At 40.7% G+C, this 24683-nt stretch overlaps 1 protein-coding gene across 3 annotated transcripts in view; it reads right to left on the bottom strand.

Moving 5' to 3' along the window:
- Positions 1–24683, bottom strand: part of SLC12A7 (solute carrier family 12 member 7) — a 130562-nt gene that overhangs the window by 76192 nt on the left and 29687 nt on the right. For all 3 annotated transcript variants that reach the window (XM_070747049.1, XM_070747050.1, XM_070747048.1), the window contains exon 2: positions 570–664. In XM_070747049.1, coding sequence (XP_070603150.1) covers positions 570–664 — 95 coding nt within the window. The remainder of the gene's footprint in view (positions 1–569; positions 665–24683) is intronic.

The following is a 24683-nucleotide window of genomic DNA, read 5'->3' as shown; positions in this document are numbered from 1 at the left end:
ATGTATGCCACACAGCTGTAATAAAAGAAAAATAAATTTTATAACTGTTAGAAAGTAATGTTATGCAGATAAATCGGAATAATTTTTAAAGTTTTTTAAAAATTGTCAGCTGTCAAATCCTATGCACTTATTTGCTGGTGAGAAATAGTAGACGGCTAGCAAGTAATGTTCCTTATTTCTTCGGACCACGAGATTATGTTCTTTTAACCCAGTAGAAAACAAAGCTTTTCAAAGAAATCTGTTTCTCTCTTCTTTTATTGGGTGAAAAGGAAATAGAATAGATGAAATAGGTAAATAATTGTGGGGGTTTGTTCCATTACTTTCTAGCATTAGCAAAAATTAAAATGCAGGATGTGAACATTTCTCACTTTCATTTGTGTCAGTTAGAAGTCTTAGAGAATGTTGTCTGAATCATTGGTGATTGTGCATTGCTGGTACAGAGAATTAGTAAGGTGACCAGAAAGTGGCTGACTCAGTCATCCGTCTTAATGGGTTTTAAACAAACAACTAGTGCACTTGAAAAAGATTAGCAGTAACAAGGATTTGTTGAAATTAATCATTAATATTACCTCAAAGAGCGCCATATTTTTTCCTTCATAGAGTCTTCCTCTCTCCAAACTTGAATTATTGATGAATGGGCTACTTTCCCGTGGGACCCCATCACCTATCAAGGGACAATTAAAGCACACATTTTAATGACAAATTCAATAATAACATATTTGTTCCCTAGTCTTGCATGTGAGAGATCCAGTTATGATGATCTGTAAATATAGACAGATATTTCACCTTATAAAAGAACAGGCCCAAAGGAGGAAGCTGGGATAATTCTATTTAGACAAATAGCATTCCTGCTATGGAGTACTACAGGGTCCATCAGCCACTGTATGGGGTAATTAGACGACTTGAGGCTGGATGTTTTACGCACAAGATAGATTTTTATGTTGGGGCCTTAATTTGTTAAATTACACTGTTACACAGATTTCCTAGTGATGTGCATGAACTGCAAGTGATGCATTTTAAAATATTTTTTAATTTCATCTTTTTTTTGGTATTTTTTGTATGAATCAACTCTGAAGTATTTAAGAATACAGGGCAAGTTATAAGAAAGTACATAATCAAACAAATACAGTAAGCAATTATTAAAATCTAATTCCATGTTCTATTATTTTTCACTCTTTTACCCCCTCAATTGCATAATCCACTATTAATTCCTCCTTTTTTTCTATCATATGTATCCAAATATTATTTTATGTACCTTCCAATTGATGGGATCCTGGCTTGCAAAGCAGACTCTAAATGAGGATCTGGCCTTCCATGGAATAGCCGAAGACTGCTTGTTAGTATTGGGCTACATTGGAAGCATAATCTAAATCAGGGGTCCCCAACCCTGGGACCAGGGCCAGTGCCGGACCATGGCCTGTTCAAAAGCAGGTTACAGGAGAAATGGGCAAGGATGCATGTGAACCTCCAGTCACACAAGTGGCAGGCAAGAAGTGAATGGAGCTTCACACATAAGTGCAAGCACCTCCGCTCACCCACATTCATGTGAGTGGAGAGTGCATGGTGCTGCTTATATGAATGGAGCTGGGCTCTCATGTCTGCTACTTACATATCTCCACCCAAACCCACCTCCCGCCCATGCCGCAGCAGGCCAGGTCACCAAGCTGGAAAGATTGAGGACCACTGAACTAAATGCTGCAGTATTAGTATAGATTGAAGCCAATCATTGTATTTGTGGAGATATTTAGAAACATAGAAACATAGAAGACTGACAGCAGAAAAAGACCTCATGGTCCATCTAGTCTGCCCTTATACTATTTCCTGTATTTTATCTTGGGATGGATATATGTTTATCCCAGGCATGTTTAAATTCAGTTACTGTGGATTTACCAACCACGTCTGCTGGAAGTTTGTTCCAAGGATCTACTACTAATATTTTATTATGTTTTGTCTATGGTGATGTAAATACTTGATGTGTAAAGAAAAAATTAAAAACTTTTTAAAAAGAACTAAAAGTTGCATATGATATGGGGGCAACTATGGCTGGTAACTTAATTATACTTTCAATTTATGTAAAAACTCTCATGCAAGTCAGACTTTCAACTTGAATCATTAAAAAATCAAAATAATAGAGGGAAGCAATTATCTACCTTTCTGCAAATTTATGGCTATCACAGAAAGAAAGCCCTTAAGAAAAATTAGTAAATGTGTGTTTAGACATTAATTTAGGCTAAGTGTGAAACAATAAAAACACTTCAAATGTTTATCTGTTTATCATGCAATGAGTCATTGCAATGAAGATTTAAAAGCATTATTGAGATATATGTTTAGAACAGAGGTATGCTGGCTGGGGAATTCTGGGAGTTGAAGTCCACAAGTCTTAAAGTTGCCAAGTTTGGGGACCCCTGGTTTAGGGTTTAAAATAGGCAAGATAAATCCTGTATCTGTTTTTTACAGATTATTAAATAATATATACCTGTGATGACAAACCTAAGGTACACCTACCACAAGTGGCTTGTGGAGCCATATCTGAAGGCACGCGAAGTGTTGCCCTGTGTCAGGTCCAGCGCGCATGTGGGCCCATTTCCTGAAGCCTGGGGTGGGTGAAAAATGGTCCAACAGGCCTCCCGGAAGTCTGGAGGCTTCAATAAGGCCTGTGCATATTATACTGGGGAGGGGGGAGCAGCACGGACATGAGTGGGAGGAGGGCATTGCATTATGAGTGTGGGCACAAACACCTTTTTGGCACCCGAGCAAAAAAAGGTTCGGTATCACTGATATATACTCTTTTCAAAACAATGGAGTTCTTGTCACTATGACACATACCAAAAAATCTCTACCAAATATATTGCAACAGACTCATCAATTAGCAATAATAATGTTAATTGGAACACCAAACTGGATTTGTTATCAAATAATTATTTTTCTCTCACCCAAAGTGGTTTACAAAGCATGACACTGATGACTTTTGAAAGAAAACAGTTCCTTTTTATACAGTTTTAAATCTTTAGAACAGCATTTCATTCTGCTTAATCTTTTGTATTTGCTATATTAAAGTCAACGTTCTTATCTTAATATTTAATAGGCAGAAGGGGATGAGATGGATGTAGCTTGATACGTTTTTTTTTCTTTGATCACCATTTTTAAATCTGAAAATTCAGCTTAGGTTCTGCCCTACCTCTTTCTCCTAATTGATCATCTCTCACTGTGTACAGTTTAGCATCTTTCTAATTTCCAAATGCTGTGAAACAAGAGAAGCAAGTTGCTCCAACAAGTATGCGCCAGCCTGAAATGCTTATTGCCTATCTCAGATTCCACTTGTCATGAAAAACGGAATGTTTATCTTTATTGAAGGGTCTCTGGTTCTATGCCTGTCCACTAGAACAGTGTTTCCCAACCTTGGCAACTTGAAGAGATCTGGACTTCAGCTCCCAGAATTCCCCAGCCAGCGAATGCCAGCGTGTAATTCTGACACCCCTTTAAATTGCTTCTCCTACTTCTATATCAATTCCAAAGGCTATTTTCACTACCCTCTTGATATTTAAAAAATTGGTGCCATCTTAGCATCAAGCATGAAAGCATTGTACACAATACTTTGTGTTAATGTTAGCTACATGAGGATGCTAAATATGATTATGAATTGTGAATTAGCAAGGAAACTCTTTAATTTTTTGCAATAGAATTCTACAAAAATTGCAAGCTCCTTTCTTACAAATAAATGTTCCCAACTTCCTGATCTATTTACACCTGGACTAGGCATCATAAACTACAAACAGCACAGACACTATTGACCTCTAGTTCTAGCAAGCCTTATCCCCGAGAAGCCTATAAATCTTATTTCAGAAATCCTCAGCATTACAAGTCCTCAGAAAAGGAAATCCTCATTAGCCCTTCTGTACTGGCGCTGCAAGATAAAGAACTTTTCTAAAGATAGCACCTACTACATACAGCATGTGCAAAAGAAAACTGTCTTGGAAACTAGATTTCTATATTAAGCTTAAAAACCACAAACCAGCAATCAAATAAACTGTCCAGCTCTCCATCACATTGTCTGATAAAACAACAATACTGCCCTTAAAGCATTTGACAGTGTACTGTAAATAAGACCAATCAATATAAAATTGGGAACATTCTTCAGGCATTGTGTTAAAATAATAATAGAAATGTGTACAAATGAGTATAAATAATCACAGAAACGACAAAGGGATTCTAAATTAAATATTATTAGTTAAATAACATTTAGCCATGAAAGGAAAAAGAAAGAAAGAGAATGTTAATGCAGTTGAGTGATCAGCAACTAATCTTACAATGGAAACAAACATTAATCATTTGAAAGCCAAGTAAGGATATTCTTTGAAAAATACAGGGGCCAATGTCTCTTAGAAGTTCACATAAATAAACAGGTAGCCCAAAATGTATGATGACAATTGAACCAAAAATTGATGTTTCTAAGTGAGACAAATGACTTTTGCCCCATTTTCCTACCTTTCTTGCCATAGTTATGTAAATCACTGGTGTTGTTAAGTTAGTAACATCATTGATGTGACCCATTGGATTTGCTTGTCACAAGGACACTGCCCACAAGGACAGTGCAACCGTCATAAATATGAGTCAGTTACCAAGTGTCTGAACTTTGATCATGTGACCATGGTGGCGCTGCAACAGTCATTGTGTAAAAACTGATCGGAAGCCACTTTTTTTAATGCCATTGTAACTTTGAACGGTCACTAAATGAACTGTTTTGTAAGTCCTTTTGTAAATTTTATTGTTTTATATACAGTGATCTCTCGATTAGCGCGGGGGTTACGTTCCAAGACCTCCCGCGCTAACCGATTTCCGCGTTATACTGGATGCGGAAGTAAAACCACCATCTGCGCATGTGCACCATTTTTTTCATGGCCGCACATGCGCAGATGGTGGAGTTTGCGTGTGGGCGGCGGGGAAGACCAAGGGAAGATTCCTTCAGCCGCCCAACAGCTGATCTGCTCCGCAGCGCGGAAGCAGCGAGGAGCCAAAGATGGGGTAAAGGCAAAGGGGAAACCCCATCTTCGGCTCCTCACTGCTGCCGCGCTGCGGAGCGGATCAGGTGTTGGGCGGCTGAAGGAACCTTCCCTTGGTCTTCCCGCCAGATCACTTGCCGCTTGCCGCTTGCCAGTCCACGCCCCCCTGGATGAGCGGCCCCGCATGGCCCCAGCGCCGGACTCCGTTGCCGAACGCCGAAACCGGAAGGGGCGAGGTGGGGGAGAACGGGAGGCTCAGCATTCCGTCAGTCGCAGCGCTGGCTGTCAACTTTTCTTTTTAGCACTGGGGAGGCAAGTCAGCTCCTGCCCAGTTTTAAAAAGAAAAGTTGACAGCCAGCGCTGCGGCTGACGGAATGCTGAGCCTCCCGTTCTCCCCCACCTCGCCCCTTCCGGTTTCGGCGGTTTCGCAGCGCTGGCTGTCAACTTTTCTTTTTAGCACTGGGGAGGCAAGTCAGCTCCTGCCCAGTTTTAAAAAGAAAAGTTGACAGCCAGCGATTGTTCCGCTGCCGCCAGCATGGCCTGGCTGGCAGCGGAAGATGTAACCTTCGCAACCTCGGAGAGCTTCCTGGGCATGAAAGCTCACGAAAACCAGGAAGCTCTCTGAGGTTGCGAAGGAGCCCACGATCACTCAGCTGCGGGTGGCAGGAAAGCGAATGTCACGGGGCTGGGCTCGGCTCCCCCAGCCCCGCCGCGGAACGCTCCATTCTGTTCCCTGCCGGCCCGATTGAGCGGCCGGCGGTCTCCATTCAGGGAACAGAACCTGCGGGATGCTGCCTCTCATTCTACAGTATCTCTCTTGGGCGCCTGGAGGTGTTTCTTGCACATTCTTGCCAGTCTCAGCCCTGCTGCAGCACCAGGCAACCTTGTCAAGTCCCGATCTGGCAGCAGCGCAACATAGCCACTTGTCAGCCATTCACCACTGCGGCCGTTCATGAGCTTCCAGCCATGCATCCCACGACTCTGACCATGCTGTTGGCCTGGCCATGCCACTGCGACGGGATGTCCCATCGCCTCCCTGTTCTTTGCACCTCATGTGTACTTTGTTGCCTGCTGGTGCCACTTGTGGCCACAGCCAGCTAGGAGAGTGGCCTGCTGGTGAGCGGCTGACCAGCGTTGTCTTGACATGTCCCACCGCTGCTGCAGCCTTGCTCATCATTGGACTCACCAGTCTAATGGTTGTAGCTCTGTGTCCCCACCACCACCCTTAAAGGCTCTTCGCCTTCCTGGACACGCTGGTCTTGGCCGCCCTGCAGCTTTGGTGGGCAAGAACTCAGTGGTGGCTCTGCAGTGGGATGGAGGAGGGAAGGGGAGATAGCGCCTTCCTCCTCCACCCAACTGCTCCAGTCTGGTGCAAGGCAATTTTTAGAGTGCAAAGGAGGAAGGGGCGATCTCTCCTCTCTCTTCTAATTTTCTGTCCCACTACAGAGACACCTGTAGGGATGTGCAGAGATGCCACCATGCTGCTGTCTGCTGAAGTGGTAGCTCACCCAACCAAATGCCCCCATGCCCCATTTTCCCACTGATCCTCCTTTCCCTGGGGAAGATTTATGCTGAAACCATGGTGATTTATGCTGAAACCCCAAGGAAAGGAGGCTACCTGAACACAAGAAAGAGTTCCTATCAAGTTCACAGCAGTGCCTGAATCAAAACAAAGTGCTGCAAGTCCAGGTGCCCTTCCGGTCTGTTGCCTCCCTTTCGGGAAGCATTTACTGCCACTGGTATTATGTTATTTAATAATTATAATTAATATATTAATTAATAAATATATATCTCCGGGACCGCCTTCTGCCGCACGAATCCCAGCGACCGATTAGGTCCCACAGAGTTGGCCTTCTCCGAGTCCCGTCGACTAAACAATGTCGTCTGGTGGGTCCCAGGGGAAGAGCCTTCTCTGTGGCGGCCCCGACTCTCTGGAACCAGCTCCCCCCGGAGATTAGAACTGCCCCCACCCTCCTTGCCTTCCGTAAACTCCTTAAAACTCACCTCTGCTGTCAGGCATGGGGGAATTGAGGCATTCCCCCCGTCCCCCGGGCCTATACAATTTATATATGGTATGTCTGTGTGTATGTCTAGTTTAATAATGGGTTTTTTAAATTTTTTTAATTTATTAGATTTGTTGTGAATTGTTTTATTATATGTTATGAGCCACCCCGAGTCTACGGAGAGGGGCGGCATACAAATTAAATAAATAAATAAATAAATAAATTTAAAAAAAAATTATTAGATTTGTATGCCGCCCCTCTCTGCAGACTCGGGGTCGCTCACAACAATAATAATAACAATGTGACAATGTAACAAATCTAATTTAGATTACATCCTGACATCTTTTGGAAGGTTGAAGGCGCAGTTGCTGTTGCCTGTGCTAGGTTTGCAAATCGGTAGCAAGATACTGTAGGATTCATTTTTATCTCCTTTCCAAAACATGCTGGGAAGGCCCTGCAGCACTCAGAAGCATGGTGCCACCCACTCCATGTCCAGCAGCTGCTGAACGCAGATTTCAGGAAAGAGCTGAGTCCTGCTTTTCACTTTTGATGCATTCGCCTCTGGCTTGCAACAACTGGCATGAGCGACTGCTTGTGTTGCTGCTGGCCTTGTGGGAGCTCTTCGCCCTCCTGGCAGAACTGCTCTGGGCTACCCTGCTGTGCTACTCCTGCCTGGTGCGGGGTGAGTCAGCGAGATCTACAATCTTCTGAGCACAACCCCCTGCTGGCCTGCCAAAGCCTCTTCGTCAGAGGCCATACTGCCTCATTTGCCACTGCCTTCGGGTTGCTGAGCGCCTTGCTACAGGTCTACTCAGTGCTGGTTGCGCTGGGCTACAAGCTAAGCCTAGTACTCTTCGGACCCTGGCAACTGGGTGCTATCTCCCATGCTGGTCTGTGCTCTGGAGGTCATGGTAGATCTGGGACAACTTGCCCCATACCAGGCAGAAGCAGCCTAGCAGGACGGTCAAAAGCAACACTGCCAGGATGGTGAAGAGTCCCTGCGAGGCCAGCAGCAGGACAGGCAAAAGCATTTCAGCAACAGCAGGGTCAGCAAGCAGGGCAGGCGGAGCCTGGGGCATGCCAAGAACTTAGGCCTTTGCAGTCAATTGAGGTAAGATTGTTCTTTTTTTTCCCAGGTATAACTTTAAAAAAAAATTCTTCACCTTAAGATAAAGCATATGTAAATAACAAAACACAATACCAATATCCAACCGTATAGATATGCCAAATTTCCATATCATTAATATGCTTTAAGGAGCTTCTTTGCTTTCTACCTTCCCGCTCCCCTCCCATAACTCTATCTCTCCAACATTAAAAGTAGCACTAAACTTTAAAAACAAAGAGAAAGGGGGGGGAAACAACCCCCCAAATATATCCTCTATATCTAACATTCTATAAAATCCATATTCATTATTATTTACAGAGAAAGGGAAAGGAAAAAGAAAGAAAGAAAAATTAAAATCCCCCTCACTCCAACATTTAGCTGATTCCCTAATGAAAATAGTTTTCCCATGTAAAATAATATAAAACAAGAAGTATCTTAAATTTGTGTTACATTAGCAACTAGTGCTGCCACCATTTCTTTTTTCCCATCTGGGTAGCTAGCCACTATTTTTTCAATCTTTTACTTCACTTTAAAAAAAAATCATATACCTTAGTTATTTTTAACTTCCATCCATTCATAAAAAATTTCCCCAGATTCTATAATATTCCGAATCTTCTTTATCTTTAAGTCTTAAAGTAAGTCTATTCATTTCAGCACAATCCATAATCTTCCTTATTATTTCTCTTTCTGTTGGTATCCTATTCAATTTCCAGTTTTGTGCATAAACAATTCTAGCCGCTGTTACTATATGAACAATTAAGTAGATTTCTTCTCTATTGAAATTTTCTGATAAAATTCCCAACAAGAATGTCTCTGGTTTTAACTCAATAGTTCTTTTCAATATCTTCTCAATCCAATGCTGGATTTCTTTCCAAAATCTTTGTGCTTCCATCCAAGTACACCACATGTGATCAAATGAGCCAGGTACACAACCACATTTCCAAAATTTCATCGAACTATTCTTAAACATTTTTGCTAATCTCTCTGGTGACCAATGCCAAACATCTTGTACATATTTTCTTTAAATGCTGTTGACATTGTCATTTTTTAATTTCTCTCCCATAATTGCTACCACATATCTATATCTATTGTATGATCTTTATTCCTCATCCACTTAATCAATGTATCTTTAACTTTCTCAAACTCTAATTCAATTATTAACAGATAATTGTAGAATTTTTAAATCAAATTTTCATTTGAACCAAAGATAATTTCATTCAATTTTGTTTTTTGAAAATTGATATCTTTTGTTTTCAAATCTTTGTCCTATCCTGCTTGGAACTAAATATACCTATACCAATCTATCTTTATGCCTTGTTTATCTAGTCTTCCATTAATTTTTAGCTTTTTTGTCTGTGTTATTATATCATTATATCTTACAATGTTAAGAACAGAAGAAGAGCCATGCTGAATCAGGCCAAAGCCCATCGAGTCCAGCATTCTGTGTCACCTCAGGTGAGTCAGGGCTTCTGTTGGTGAGATCCAAAAAGGTACTTTAATGTAGTGTTTACTTTTCAATTTTTCCCAAATTGCAAACAACGAATTCCTTATACTACGTCTCTGGAAGTACCCGTGTGTTTTTTGTTTCTTATACGACACAAATATGTGCCATCCCATCTGTAAATCATGTCCTTCTAATGTCATAAGTCTTTTATTTCTCAATATTGATTTTTTAATCCAAGCAATTGCTATCATAGTTCCCTCTAAGCTGAGCAGTGAGCAATCGCTCACTTAAAAATCATCATCAACTCAGAGTTTTCCAAACCTGCCCAGAAGCCGAGAGGGAAAGAGTGAGAGGGAAGGAGAGAGAGAGGAAGAGAGGAAGAGAGAGAAACAGATAGAAAAAAGAGAGGAAGGAAAAGAGAAAGAAAAAGAATGGGAGTAAGGAAGAGAGAAAGAAAATCAAAATCCAGTTTGAAACTAGCTCAACTATTTAAGTGGCATTTTGATATTGATAGAGTTGCCCTATTATGAGCTCACTGTTATAGACACACAGTACAGTATTTTATTTTGAAATTCTCTGAGGCAAAACAGGGTGGTTTTTTAATTTGTTTGTTTGTTTGTTTGTTTGTTTGTTTGTTTGTTTGTTTATTATTTCTGTGCCGCCCAGTCCCAAAGGGACTGCAGCTCAGACACTATACTTTTCTGCGCCCCCCCCAAAAAAAAATTAGAGGGAACACTGATTGCTGTAGCTAGATAGTAAAGCTAAATTTGGAAGTCCAAACCCCCCTCTCATTCTGACATCTGTTCTTAAAGGTGGCACAAGGCGCGCGGGGCTTCCTGCTGCTTTTGCAGCCTCAATCAGCTGCAAGAGCAGCCATGATTCTTTGCGGTGGCAGTAGGAAGTCACCCGCTGATCAGCTGTCCCACGAACCAAGCTGCTGGTACGAGAAGCAGCTTTCCTCCCACCCACCCCCAACTTCTGATACATGGGAGTGGAAATAAGACGTTCCCAAAAATAAGGCCAAGTGCTTATTTTGGGAAGTCAAAAGAAAATAAGACTCCTTCTTATTTTCAGAAAAACACTGTATTAAATATATCAGCTCAAAATTGCAACTTTTCCTCTGTGCTGTTGCAGTGCAATAAGTACAAATAGAAAATCAGACTGTTTAAACTTCAGAAAAAAATTTCAAACTATCATGATCACAGTATTGGAACCATAATTATAAAACAAGAAAAAATACTATAGATAGAAGGGTACAAAGCCTAAAAGCTTAAAGGGTTATGGCACAGTAGCTTTAAGCATGTCTGGATCTGCTTCATATCTGAATGGAAATTTACTGAAATTGTTCTGAGTTTCCCAATATTAAGATAGCAGATGAATACTGAATTCAACTATTCAGACAAAGGTGATGAGTCGGAAAATGTTCCATCCATTAGAGCATAAACAGAGGTATCAAATACATCTGGCAAAGAGAAGAAAAAGAACAGCAAGTTCCTTAACAAGAGTACTAGATCGTTTCAGAAATGCCCTGTTGAAGCAATGGTTCATGAAATAGGAGATCTTAATAAAGAACAAAGGGTTGGCAAAACAATTATAATTATATAAATTAATGAGGAACTTCAACACCTTTGAATAAATGTGGTGCTATAACTGATTTCCAACATAAGTTGCATCAATTCATTAGAGGGGATGATAGACTTAAGAAATACATTATTAACAAACTTACTCAAGATGTCTCTCAACCATCTTGTTAGGTTTGCACTTAAATGCAGCTTCTATATACCCAAGGGTCCAATCTGGTGAATTTTCTTACACATTGTTAACCAATTTACTACAGTGTTGTTGTTCTGGCAAAACAGGAGGCAGAGGTATTATGTAGGTTCATTATGTGTGTGTAAAATCATTTGTAAAATGAGATAATTAAATTGCACAATCCTATTCTAGTTGGAATTGATAATCACATCTAATCACATATTTGCTTTTTTGTCATTCTAGTGATATATTATTTTTTTCTTTTTGAACTAAACTCGACAACTATTAAATATATTGCAGCACTTTGAAGAATAAAACAAATCTGAAGTGCATTAGAGAGGGAACAGAGGAAAATGCCCATAGAATAAAACAGAACAGAACAGAATTCTTTATTGTCCAAGTGTGATTGGACACACAAAGAATTTCTCTATGTTGGATATGCTCTCAGTGTATATAAAAGAAAATATACATTTATCAAGAATCAATAATGATTGTCAAAGGGTACAAATAAGCACTGTTGAAATATAAATCTATTTACATAAATTTCAGTACAGTATAACTTATTAAATTCATAAGCTCTATTTTCATCATAGAGCCCTTGGACAAATAATAGGACAAATAATTACACAACAAATTAGCATCTCTCCCCCCAAATTTAAAAAAAAACTTTTTGCATCCTTTTGCATATTTATTGAATCTATTTATTACTCTATTTAACTGATTGATGTCATCTTTCAAGATTTTTTTTCCTGGAAGCCTTAGGTAACCCCATACAAATATACAGTGATCCAGAATACCAGAAAAAGGACACGGATCTCCAATATAACATCTTCCAACAAAATGGATGTCCACCCAACTTTATCAAAAAGTGTTTGATAACTCACTACAGTACAACACACGTTATAAAAAGATGAGCATACCAGAGTCAAAAACTTTATAAACAGCAACAAATTATTACAACCATAGCACACAGGCCATAAAGCTTTCCAAACATCTTAAGTAAACCAAAAGACCCAGTAGCTCAAGAAAAAAAAGAAATCATTTATGTAACAGCCCCTGTATATTCATGAACACCTAAAAGCCAGAAGACAAAATATAAACTCCCTAATCTCTCAACATATGGATAGATTCAATCCCAGTTACACCTAGACCAAGCTAAATCCAAAAAATTCTAGGGAATCAAATCAGCTATCAATGGGCTCATAAAAATAAACTATATTTTCACGAGAGACAATAAAAGATAGAGAATAAAAAAGAAAATAAAGAACAAACATACCAAAATATGTCCTCTCCAGCAGCTAACACTCAGACAAGGAAGGATGAACATCAGACAAACAATCAAGCAGAAAATAATAATCTGATCAAGGAACTAACAAGAAGAAAACCACACCTGTAACTAAACTGTCAGGGCAACCTATTGTATACTATGCAATCAAGGAGCAACCCAGCCCCCACCCCCACCCACCCACCTACAACAGTGATGTTACCTAGTTGGATAATGAAACATCTACCACAAACAGAGCTCAAAAAATACCAATAACTCCACAGCACAAACTTGAGCTTCATATATTTACTTCTACTGGAGTATTAAACTTGATTCCCTACATTGTTGAAATGCTATATCAACATCAGAAGAAAGGGCATTTTTTTCAGATTTGCAGTCTGATTTTTTAAAAGAACAAAATTGTATTTAATGCACTTGCTTCTGTCACATCAGTAATCTGGGATTAAGTGCTCTTTTGTTCCAGCACATGCATCACACAGTAACTGCATGTAAAGGAAAGGGTAAATTATCTTTATATTCAAGTAATTTTCCATACAAGCAAGGGACTATCTGTGAATCCCATGAACAGTATAAAATAGATGGAATTTATTTTCAGTACGTATTCTGAAGAGGCTATGGTGGATGATATTTAGTTTGGTTTATACATTTTATTATTTTATTTGTCTTAGCCCCACTTTGGATGTGGGGTTACTTCAAAAGTTCATTTTGCAGTTAACTGTTGCAAAATGTAAAATGTCTGGTTAATGAGACAGGTATACATTTTATAAATTGAACAAATTATAATATGAGGTTCTCAGGTGTCCTCCGCCACCATCGCATCTTTTGCCTGGCCAAAGAATACAGGAAGCGCCTGTGGCCATCGTGCACAGAGCTTGAAGGCAGCGCTTGTGGCTCCTTTCTCCCCACCCCGAGAGACGAGCGCCAGGTCCTAAACGGAGGGGAAAGTGCTTTTGGAGCGCAGGCTGAAATGGGGGTGCACGAGGCTGGGGGGGGGGACTGGGTTCCCAGAGAGAGAATCAGTCATACAGGAGGCTTTGAAAGTGAAGCAGATGCCGCTTGTGTTCTCCCTGATGCTGAAGCGAAGGACAGAGGGAATTCCTCAGACAGGGAGATGCTCACCCGAGCCGCTTTTTGGCCTGCCGAGAGGGTTCCTTGGCCAACACCTGCCGGTCTCCCGTGGGGAGGGAAGCAAGGGAATCCCCCCCCGTCTCCCACAGGGAGGGAAGCAAGGGAATTCCCCCCCCATCTCCAACGAGGAGGGAAGCAAGGGAATCCCTCACCTGGTCGCTAGTGGGGAGGGAAGCAAGGAAATCCCCCTGGTCTCCCGTGGGGAGGGAAACAAGGAAATCCCCCTGGTCTCCCATGGGGAGGGAAGCAAGGAAATCTACCCGGTCTCCCACGGGGAGGGAAGCAAGGGAATCCCCTCTGGTCTCCCGTGGGGAGGGAAGCGAGGGCATCCGGCAACCAAGGGCACAGCCGGCAAAGCATGGGAAGGCTGCCACTGCCGCTGCCAACCACTACCCAACTCCCGCCCGCAGCATTCAATGTATAAGACACACCCAGTTTTTGATGCACTTTTTTGAAGTAAAAAGGTGCGTCTTATACACTGAAAAATACGATGTGTATATATTGCACACATCTACTGTTCACCGAATAACCAATTATGCTTAATGCTTTATTTATAACATATATGGGGGGAGTAGGGAGGATGAGAAGAAATATATTTTTACAGATAATTTACTTGTTAATTTCTCAGCAGGAATGACTTGGGAAAATTATTATATGGCTGATTATCAGCCTAAGAAGTGTGAGATAATTCAATGTTTTTTTCTATTTGTTAACAAACAGTCAGCTCTTCAAGATAGACCAGACAAGGAAGGCCAAGGTATGAATTGCAAAGTTACAGCAACAGACATCTTCAAGTCTTAATACACTTCCCCCCTCCTCCTTCCCTTTATCTTTGTGATAACTAGGGAGAGTCAACTAGTAGAGACATTTTCTTAAAATTACATTTTTGCTTCAGATTCAAATCTCTTTTACATGACATAGAAACATAGAAACATAGAAGACTGACGGCAGAAAAAGACCTCATGGTCCATCTAGTCTGCCCTAATACTATTTCCTGTATTTTATCTTACAATGGATATATGTTTATCCCAGGCATGTTTAAATTCAGTTACTGTGGATTTACCAACCACGTCTGCTGGAAGTTTGTTCCAAGGATCTACTACTCTTTCAGTGAAATAATATTTTCTCATGTTGCCTTTGATCTTTCCCCCAACTAACTTCAGATTGTGTCCCCTTGTTCTTGTGTTCACTTTCCTATTAAAAACACTTCCCTCCTGAACCCTATTTAACCCTTTAACATATTTAAATGTTTCGATCATGTCCCCCCTTTTCCTTCTGTCTTCCAGACTATACAGATTGAGTTCATTTAGTCTTGCCTGATACGTTTTATACTTAAGACCTTCCACCATTCTTGTAGCCCGTCTTTGGACCCGTTCAATTTTGTCAATATCTTTTTGTAGGTGAGGTCTCCAGAACTGAACACAGTACTCCAAATGTGGTCTCACCAGCGCTCTGTATAAGGGGATCACAATCTCCCTCTTCCTGCTTGTTATACCTCTAGCTATGCAGCCAAGCATTCTACTTGCTTTTCCTACCGCCTGACCACACTGCTCACCCATTTTGAGACTGTCAGAAATCACTACCCCTAAATCCTTCTCTTCTGAAGTTTTTGCTAACACAGAACTGCCAATGCAATACTCAGATTGGGGATTCCTTTTCCCCAAGTGCATTATTTTACATTTGGAAACATTAAACTGCAGTTTCCATTGCTTTGACCATTTATCTAGTAAAGCTAAATCATTTACCATATTACAGACCCCTCCAGGAATATCAACCCTATTGCACACTTTAGAGTCATCGGCAAATAGGCAAACCTTCCCTACCAGACCTTCCCCTATGTCACTCACAAACATATTAAAAAGAATAGGACCCAGAACAGACCCTTGTGGCACACCGCTTGTAACCTGTCTCTGCTCAGAATACTCGCCATTAACAATAACTCTCTGATGTCTATGCTTCAGCCAGCTTGAAATCCACTGAACTATCCAGGGATTAAGTCCTATCTTCACTAATTTATCCATCAGTTCTTTATGTGGAACCGCATCAAAGGCTTTGCTGAAGTCCAGATAGGCAATACCCACGGCACCACCTTGATCCAACACCTTTGTGACATAGTCAAAGAAATCAATGAGATTAGTCTGACATGATTTGCCTTCAGTAAAGCCATGCAGATTTGGGTCCAATAAGTTATTGTTTTTTAGGTGCTGATTTATCCTCTTTTTGAGTAGAGTCTCCATCATTTTAACTACAACTGATGTCAAGCTAACTGGCCTGTAGTTACCAGCTTCTTCTCTACTGCCCTTCTTGTGGATAGGCACAACACTGGCCATTCTCCAATCCTCAGGAACATCTCCTGTTAACAGGGATTGGTTAAACAAATCAGTCAGGGGGGTAGCAATGACAGATCTGAGTTCTTTAAGAACTCTTGGGTGGATGCCATCTGGACCCATTGCCTTATTTATCTTTAATCGTTCAAGTTCTTCTAAGACATCGGCTTCTAAGATCACTGGAGCTGAATCCGTACAGCTGGAAGCAATGCTATATCTCCTTATAGTATTATTTTGTAAGGTGTCTTTTGAGAAAACTGAACAGAAGTAGCTATTGAAATGGTCAGCGATCTCCTTATTCCCATCAATCCATGTATTATTCCCGGTACTAAGCTTTGTGATGCTGCAGTTTTTCTTCTTCCTATCACTAATATATCTGAAGAAGGTTTTATCCCCATTCTTTATAGATTTTGCAATTTCTTCCTCTTTTGAGGCTTTAGCAGCATATATTATCTGTTTCGCCTCCTTCTGTCTCATTTTATACACCTCTCTATCAGCTATACTTCCAGACTCTTTATACCTCCTATAAGCAGCCTTTTTTCATTGACTATAGCCCTTACATCATTGCTAAACCATAGCGGTTTCTTCTTCCTTTTACCTTTAGTTATTTGCTTTACATAAAGTCTTGTGGCTTTTAAGATGGCCTTTTTTAATACAGTCCACTGGGTGCTCGCTCCTGCCATTTTATCCCTCCCCTTTAATTCATTATTTAAATATTCCCCCATTGCATTAAAATTTGTTTTTCTGAAATCTAATACTTTGGTTGCAGTGTAGGATTGCTCACAATCAGTTTTTACATCAAACCACAAACATAGATGGTCACTGCAACCTAAATTTTCTCCCACCTTGACCTCTGAAACCCAATTCCCATTTGTAAAAACTAAATCTAGAATATTCTCCCCTCTAGTTGGTGTCTTAACTAGCTGTGCCAGAGCTGCTCCTGTAAAGGCCTCTACTATATTCTTACTTTTGCATGTAAGGGCACTGGGGATATTCCAGTCAACATCAGGCATGTTGAAATCACCCATAACCACAATATCTCCCTTTGCTGCCATTTGGGTAATTTCATCCACCATCTTGTTGTCATGTTCCTCAGATTGCCCTGGAGGCCTATAGATCACCCCAATTCTAATGACAGAACCGTCTTTATTTTGCATGCAAATCCAGAGGGTCTCCAGATCTTTACATGTATTTTGAATTAGTATTGTTTTTAGACTTTCTTTAACATAAATGGCTACTCCACCTCCCCTTCTCTCTATTCTATCCTTCCTATACAATGTATATCCTGGTATGGATATTTCCCATTCATTAGAATCCTTAAACCATGTCTCAGTTATGGCAACCAGATCCAAATTATCTCTAGATATTATGGCCATTAACTCACAGAGCTTGTTGCTCAAGCTTCGAGCATTCGTGCACATTACCCGAAGAACATTATTTTCCTTATTAGTTTGACCCTTATCCAGGGGTCGACAAAGTTGTTCAGAATCTAGGAGCCAGCTAAAAAATTTAGGAGCCAGAATTTTTTTTAAGCAAACTTGGTTTTTTGCCGAGTCTCCACCTGACATCGCTTTCACCCCCTCCCCCCCGGCGCAGGCCTGGCTCCGCCGAGCCGGCTCTGCTGTACTCCCGTCGGGATCCGAGGGGAGACCGTTAGTCAGAAACCGAAACAGAGAAGAAGGAAAGGGAGACCGGGCCGGGGACGCGGGGGAGGGGGGGAGGGGGGAGGAGGGGTTACTGGTCGGAAGTCACCGCGCACGCGGCCGGAGGAGGAATGAACAAAACCTCACGCCGGGAGGGGAGGGGCTTCCGCTTCTCTCCGAAGGCGGGTGAGCGGCCAAGATCGGAGCGTCTGTGTGCGGTGGGGGGGAGTGAAGGGGTTCGAGTAGGAGGCGGAATGGAGGCAAGGGGGGGAGGGAGAGACGCACGCAAGCGCAGGGGACGCTGGGAAAGCAGCTCGCTCTGAGGTTGATGGGCGGAGCTACGGAAGCCAAGATGTACCATTTCTGGGCGTAAACACAAGGCGGGAAAAATATACTGTATACCAGTGATTTTCAACCTTTTTTGAGCCGCGGCACATTTTTTACATTTACAAAATCCTGGGGCACACCACCAACCAAAATGACACAAATCTAATAAATAAATAAATAATAAATACATACATACATACATACATACATACATACATACATACATACATACATAAATAACCCCCTCATATATACAATCCCATGTAACATCCCCTTATAAATACAGTCAATCATCAATCATCCCTCCTGAAATTTATACCACTGTCTCATTTCTGGGTACTTCTCCTGTCTTTCCCCCTTTTCTCTCTCGTGTTTCTCATTTCTCTCTCTTCCTCCCTTTTTCCCTCATTCCTTCTCCCTCTCACTTCTCCTCTTTTTCCATCCCTGTCTCTCTCCCCCCCTTATGTGTGTGTATGTATACACACTCCAACCATTTCCAAAACCAGTTGAGGGCTGGGGTTTTTTTCTCTTTTATCCTTTTCAAAAACAGGTGTGGGCTGGGGGGGTTTTCTTATTATTTGGGTGCTTTTTACCATATGCTTCAAGAATCACCTCTCTCTCTCTTTTGTTTCACTCTCCTCTCATTCTCTGCCTCAATCATTTTCTCATTTCTCCTTTTTTCTCCCCTTTTTGTTCTCATTTCTCTCACTCTCCTTTCCTCTCCCTATCTGTCTTGCTTTCTCTCTCTCTTGCTATCTTTTTCTCTCTCTTGTTCTCTTATTTTCTCTCTCTCTCTTGTTCTTTCTCTCTCTCATGCTTTCTCTCTCTTGTTCTTTCTCTCTCTGTTGCTCTCTCTCTCTTATTTTCTCTCTCTCTCTCTTTCCTTTCTCTCATTCCCTCTTTCTCTCTATCCTTTCTATCTCTCACTCTTTCCTTCTCTCCCTCCCTTTCTCTCTCTTTCCATTCCCTCTTTCTCTCTATCCTTTCTATCTCTCACTCTTTCCTTCTCCCCCTCTCTTTCTCTCTCTTTCCTTTCTCTCATTCCCTTTCTCTCTATCCTTTCTATCTCTCACTTTTTCTTTCTCTCCCTCCCTTTCTCTCTCTTTCCTTTCTCTCATTCCATCTTTGTCTCCTGGGGCTGACTGCGCCTGCCCTGCACCCCCCACCGCGGAGGGAAAGCATTTGGCATCGGCACCGCCAAACCCCCCCCCTCCACAAGCAGCAAAAGCCTCTGCGACTGAGCCGGAAGGCAAACGGTGCACCCCACCGCTTAGGCTTTTGCTGCTCCTGGGGGGGGGGAGGATTTTCTCCTCCCCACCCCCCCGGCAGCCAAACGTCGCTGGTGCAGGAAAGCAGCGTGTTAAAAGGCGCGCTGCTTTCACGGAAAACAAACCCGGCTTTCCTGGCAACGGAGGATGACAAGCAGGATGAAGCGGGGTGGAGCAACGCGAGGCTCAAGCAGGCAGCTTCCGCGCGTTTCTTTCAGCGGAAGAGGAGGAGAGGGAGCGGATCGGGCGGGCGGGGGCTGCGCCTTCTACTGCCGGCGCCTCCCCGCCCCCGCCCCCCCCCCAGGCAGGCAGGGGAATGGGGACTGCGCGCCCATGGAAAAGGGCACGCAGGGGGGGTATTTTGGGGTGCGCGGGTAGCGGCGGCGGCGGGCAATAGCCGGGGGGCGGCTTCTGCAAGTGGGAGCTCCAGGGCTGAAGCCTCAGCCCTGGAGCTCCCACTTGCAGGAGCCACCTCGCAGCACACCTGGCCATGTCTCGCGGCACACTGGTGTGCCGCGGCACACCGGTTGAAAAACACTGCTGTATACATACAGTACAGCAGGCAACATTTTCTAGGCGCCAGACAACATTTTCTAGGCGCCACTGGCGACCAGGCGCCTGGGTTTGTCGATCCTTGCCCTTATCATCAACAACTACATCTATTTTATTTACAGCTCCCTTTTGATAAGCTTCCAGCTTCCATGACTTCTGCTTTGATTTTACAGATAATAGAAGCCACATTTTGGTTGAGGCAGAAACCCATATATAATATTATAAATTAAGAATAGTTTCCCATTAGAACTATATTTTCATTACTTTTTACATGTAGGGTTTTTCTTGGTTCCAAAGGATACTTTGAGACTAGTAGATATTAGCACAGTCACTGCAAGATCAGCCAATTTTTAAGGAATATATTGTATGCCTTGGTGAAAATAAAAATCATCATCTTAAAACAGTGATATTTCTTGAAGTATAAAATTTAACAGATTGGTTGCTCCCCTGGTCTGACAAGGAAAAACAACATGATCAGCTTTTAAAGATTATGTGATTTTAGAAAGCAGGCGCATATAACAGACTTAATAAAATATTGTCAATTTGAACTAGATCTTTAGCAGTGGAGTGTGCTAAAGAGAAAGACTGGATATGGTTCTAGATGAAATAGGTTTGAGTTATTCCTCAAGAACCAATTGTTTTGATTTGTATAATCATGATATATATTTGCCAGTCTGGTGTAGTGGTTAAAACATCAGAGATGATGGTAAAAACTGGGAGACTGAGAGTTTTACTCACATCTTCAGCATAAAGCCAATTCAGTGATCTTGGAACAATCACACCCTCTCACCCCTAGGAAGGAGGCAATGGCATATACATCTGTATGTATGTACATATGTATGTATGCATCTACGTATGTAACATATTTTTGCTGATAATGAAAAGAAAGGGAGATTAGTATAGATCTATTTAAGCTACTTTGCTCTCATCAACTAGCCATACCCTTAGCAGGATTTAAACAGGACACACACACATACACACACGTGCAAACATACTGCTCAAAAAATAAAGGTAACATTTAAACAACAGAATATAACTCCAAGTATTCAATGAGAATATTTAATTCATTCAAATCTAGGATGGTCCCACAGAGTTGGCCTTCTCTGGGTCCCGTCGACTAAATAATGTCGTCTGGCGGGACCCAGGGGAAGAGCCTTCTCTGTGGTGGCCCCGACCCTCTGGAACCAGCTCCTCCGGGAGACTAGGATTGCCCCCACCATCCTTGCCTTTCGTAAACTCCTTAAAACCCACCTCTGCCGTCAGGCATGGGGGAATTGAGACATCTCCCCCAGGCCTATATAGTTTATGCATGGTATGTTTGTGTGTATGTCTTGCTTTTTAAATAAGGGGTTTTTAGATATTTTTAAATATTAGATTTGTTGTACATTGTTTTTATTATTGCTGTGAGCCGCCCCGAGTCTACGGAGAGGGGCAGCATACAAATCTAATGAATAATAATAATAATAATAATAATAATAATAATAATAATGATAATGTGTTGAGTGTTCCTTTATTTTTTTAAGCGGTGTGTGTGTGTATAATGTTGTACATGAGGACAATGAGATGTTGTGGGGTTTCCATTTTCTAAGTACAATCCATATCCTGATGCCACTGGACAATCTTAGGGCTTTCTATAATTCAAAGAACACATTGATTTCTTTGGGGGGGAGTTGGTTTTTTCTATTATCCAGCATGGCTCAGCCTTCTGTTCCTCAGACTCTTCTAAAGCTAGCTTCAATATCTAATATCTCCCTTTACACCAGGGGCGGGCTGCCCTCAGTATGCCTGGGATTGCCGTTACGGTAGTGGAAATGGTGATGCGCGTGCATTTTGCGCGTCCCGACCACACACACCTGCACGCTGTGTGAATTTTGCTTCCATGCATGTGCAGAAGCAAAAAAAAAATAGGCAAAAATCGCTGAAATCTCGCACAGGCAAGTGTCCTTGCATTAGATTTAGATGACTTTCACAGATTTCTTTGCTTTTGTGCATGTGTGGAAGCAAAATCTCACATGGGGGGGCAAGCGCCAGCTGCTGCACACGCCGACCTCTAGGACCAATACAGTAGGGAAAGATAAGTGCAGCCTTTTACTGCTTTCAACCCAGGTCTAGGTCTAGCTACCAGCCCTGGATGATATCTTCGTATCTCACTGTTTGAGGAAGTTGCACAACATTCTCAGAGACTTTCACATTGCTTTCATGAGAACACAATTTTTAAAATCACAAAATAATCCTACATTAAACAGGAAGTCATCGCTCTCAATACTTCCATTTTTAAAAATGCATAAATATTTGTAAATATATTAAATGTTTTGTCCTTGACCACAAATAAACTTTAACTTACTAGGTATAAATATCTGAGATCTAAAACATAGACAAACTCCTCATAGCCCATTCGCAGCATACAGTATTATTTTTCAGCGTGTTTTTCTTAGGATATATGAATAATAATAATATAGTGGAGTTCAAAATTTTATACTTGGTTTTTATATGATGAAAACAACTCAATGTGCTTTTCTTGGTATGGTTTATTATTTAACAATGCCATAATGAACATTAACCATATAACTTTAGTGATTATCTATTTATAATTTTGAAAATATATCTTTGGTTTGGATGGATGGGTGGATGGACGGACAGATAATTGATACACCATTCACAACAACAACACTAAATAGCACATATAAAGAACTAAATATTTTTCTTGCCTGGGACAACTTTCTTTCTCTCACCTTGAAGCTCCTTCTATGGACATATTGTTTTTTCAATGTCTCATCTGATAATCTTAATAAATTTATTATGGTGTAAACTTTGCTAACTCTTTGCAACCTCAAACTATTTCCAGACATTCCAGATATCTTCGGTCTTTAATTTAGCATTATTAGATTTGTGATCAGAGCCTATAATTGACTCTCAGCAACATAATTTTCACCTGCGCCTTCAAATCATCATTTGAACATATCCAGGAATTTAGAAGAATGTAGTGGCACAGGAACTCTGAATCAAGATATTTCAAGGTTGCAACTATTAACAATATATTTAGGTGTCATAAGTTTTTGATGTTTTAAACAATCAATAGCATGAAAGCCTCTTAAGATGGAAAAGAACTGAAATAAGTACTTAAAACTTAAAACTTCATGAAAGTTTATCCAACTGTGCAATATATTTGATTTTTTATAAGTCTTATATGTCTTATCTGTGGCATTTACAAAAAAATGAATTAGAAGCAATCAATCCTGAAAGATACAACTCTGGTCTTAGTATATTGATCTTTAAAATCCTCTTTAAAATCTGTGTATGTATGTATGTATGTATGTATGTATGTATGTATGTATGTATGTATGTATGTGAATCCAAAATGTTCTAGCTTTTTTACATAGCCACCAAACATTATAAAATGTTTCTTCTTGTGTTCATATTTCTAACATAAATCTGAAGTGCCTTTATATATTCTAGACAATTTCTCCTTATATTTTCCCATTGTTCCATCGACATGTCATAACCAAAATTTTAACCCAGTTTGATACATTATCTCACTTACTCTTGCTTCAAACTTTATTAAAAGTTTATACATTTCAGCAATTTAATATTCATCATTTCTACACAATTCAGTTTCAAATTTAGTCTCACATTCTTCAAAACCATAAACTCTTGTTACTTTAAATCATTCTAATAACTAAATAAGAAAACTATTGGTCATTATATTCCATTGGCATCAGAATGTCTCTAAATTTTCTTTTCATTTCTCTTGACAAACCCTAGTACAGTATATTACAATAATTCAGTTATTTGGTTTCCCTATTATTTCTTCTCTATTAAAGGCTTCTTTCACTGAGACTTAAATTTCTTCATTTCCTTTATATTTTTACTAGATTTTTATCCATCCCTTTCTCAAAGGTTATCAATTTAGTTTCAAGTGATTTAGTCCATTTGAGATCAAGTGATTTAATAAACATGCTAACCAGTTCCTCATATACTTTATGAATAAAAAATGTGTAATTCATCTCTCTGCAGTTTGCTCCAGCAATCCTTTGCTTCCGTCTACTATTTTTACTGCTTTCTGGCAGTTGACATTATGATATTGTAATCCAAAATTGAAAATGTCTCAAACAAGGGAAAGAAAAGCAAGATTCCCCTTGTTACAGTCAGCAAAACTGTCAGCATCTCCCTAGTTACAATCAGCATTATAGTCAGCATCATAGTCTGGCTCATATTACCATTATGTTTTGTTTTTAAAAAAATCAAACATCTGTACTCTTTAATAATAAACTAAAATATATTCCCACAATGGTCATGTTTGTTTGTCTATCTTAATTCCAATTTGTTCAAAAGCATCTGCATCAAAAATAATATTTTAAAATAATTATCTCCTTTATCTATTTTAAATTTTCTTACATCCACTACTTGATAAGCTTTTTGCCAAAAGTGCTTCCCTTTATAATCCAGAAATTAAATTGACTCACCAAATGAAATTTTCTTATCCTGCTGCTCAGGATCCTGCTGCTCTCTCTTTAGATGTAAATTAGTTTTATCCAAATATGTTTATGAAATGAGGCTTGTATGGCCCTTATGTCCATAAATAGGCTGCATTACAGCTGTGAGCTGGATAGAAATCCCTTGACTCCCAGCTGCTCAACTCAGGAGGTGACTACTCAACTCCTGCAGTCTATTCACAAGTATCAGGTGTCCAGAGAAATAATGTCTCCTTTTCTGGAGAGACTGTTCTAGCTAGAATTCATTGAGACCACAGGTCTCTTCTGCAATAGTGTCACCATTCCTTCAGGGATGCATAGTTCACCATGAATTCTCACTGGAAGTTTATTTATAGGTTCCCCTATTTATGCAATGT

The sequence above is a fragment of the Erythrolamprus reginae genome, chromosome 3 (genome assembly GCF_031021105.1).
Source record: "Erythrolamprus reginae isolate rEryReg1 chromosome 3, rEryReg1.hap1, whole genome shotgun sequence".
Taxonomy (NCBI): Eukaryota; Metazoa; Chordata; class Lepidosauria; order Squamata; family Dipsadidae; genus Erythrolamprus; species Erythrolamprus reginae.
The sequence above is the reverse complement of the archived record's forward strand: the minus strand, read 5'-3'. Positions and strand labels throughout refer to the sequence as shown.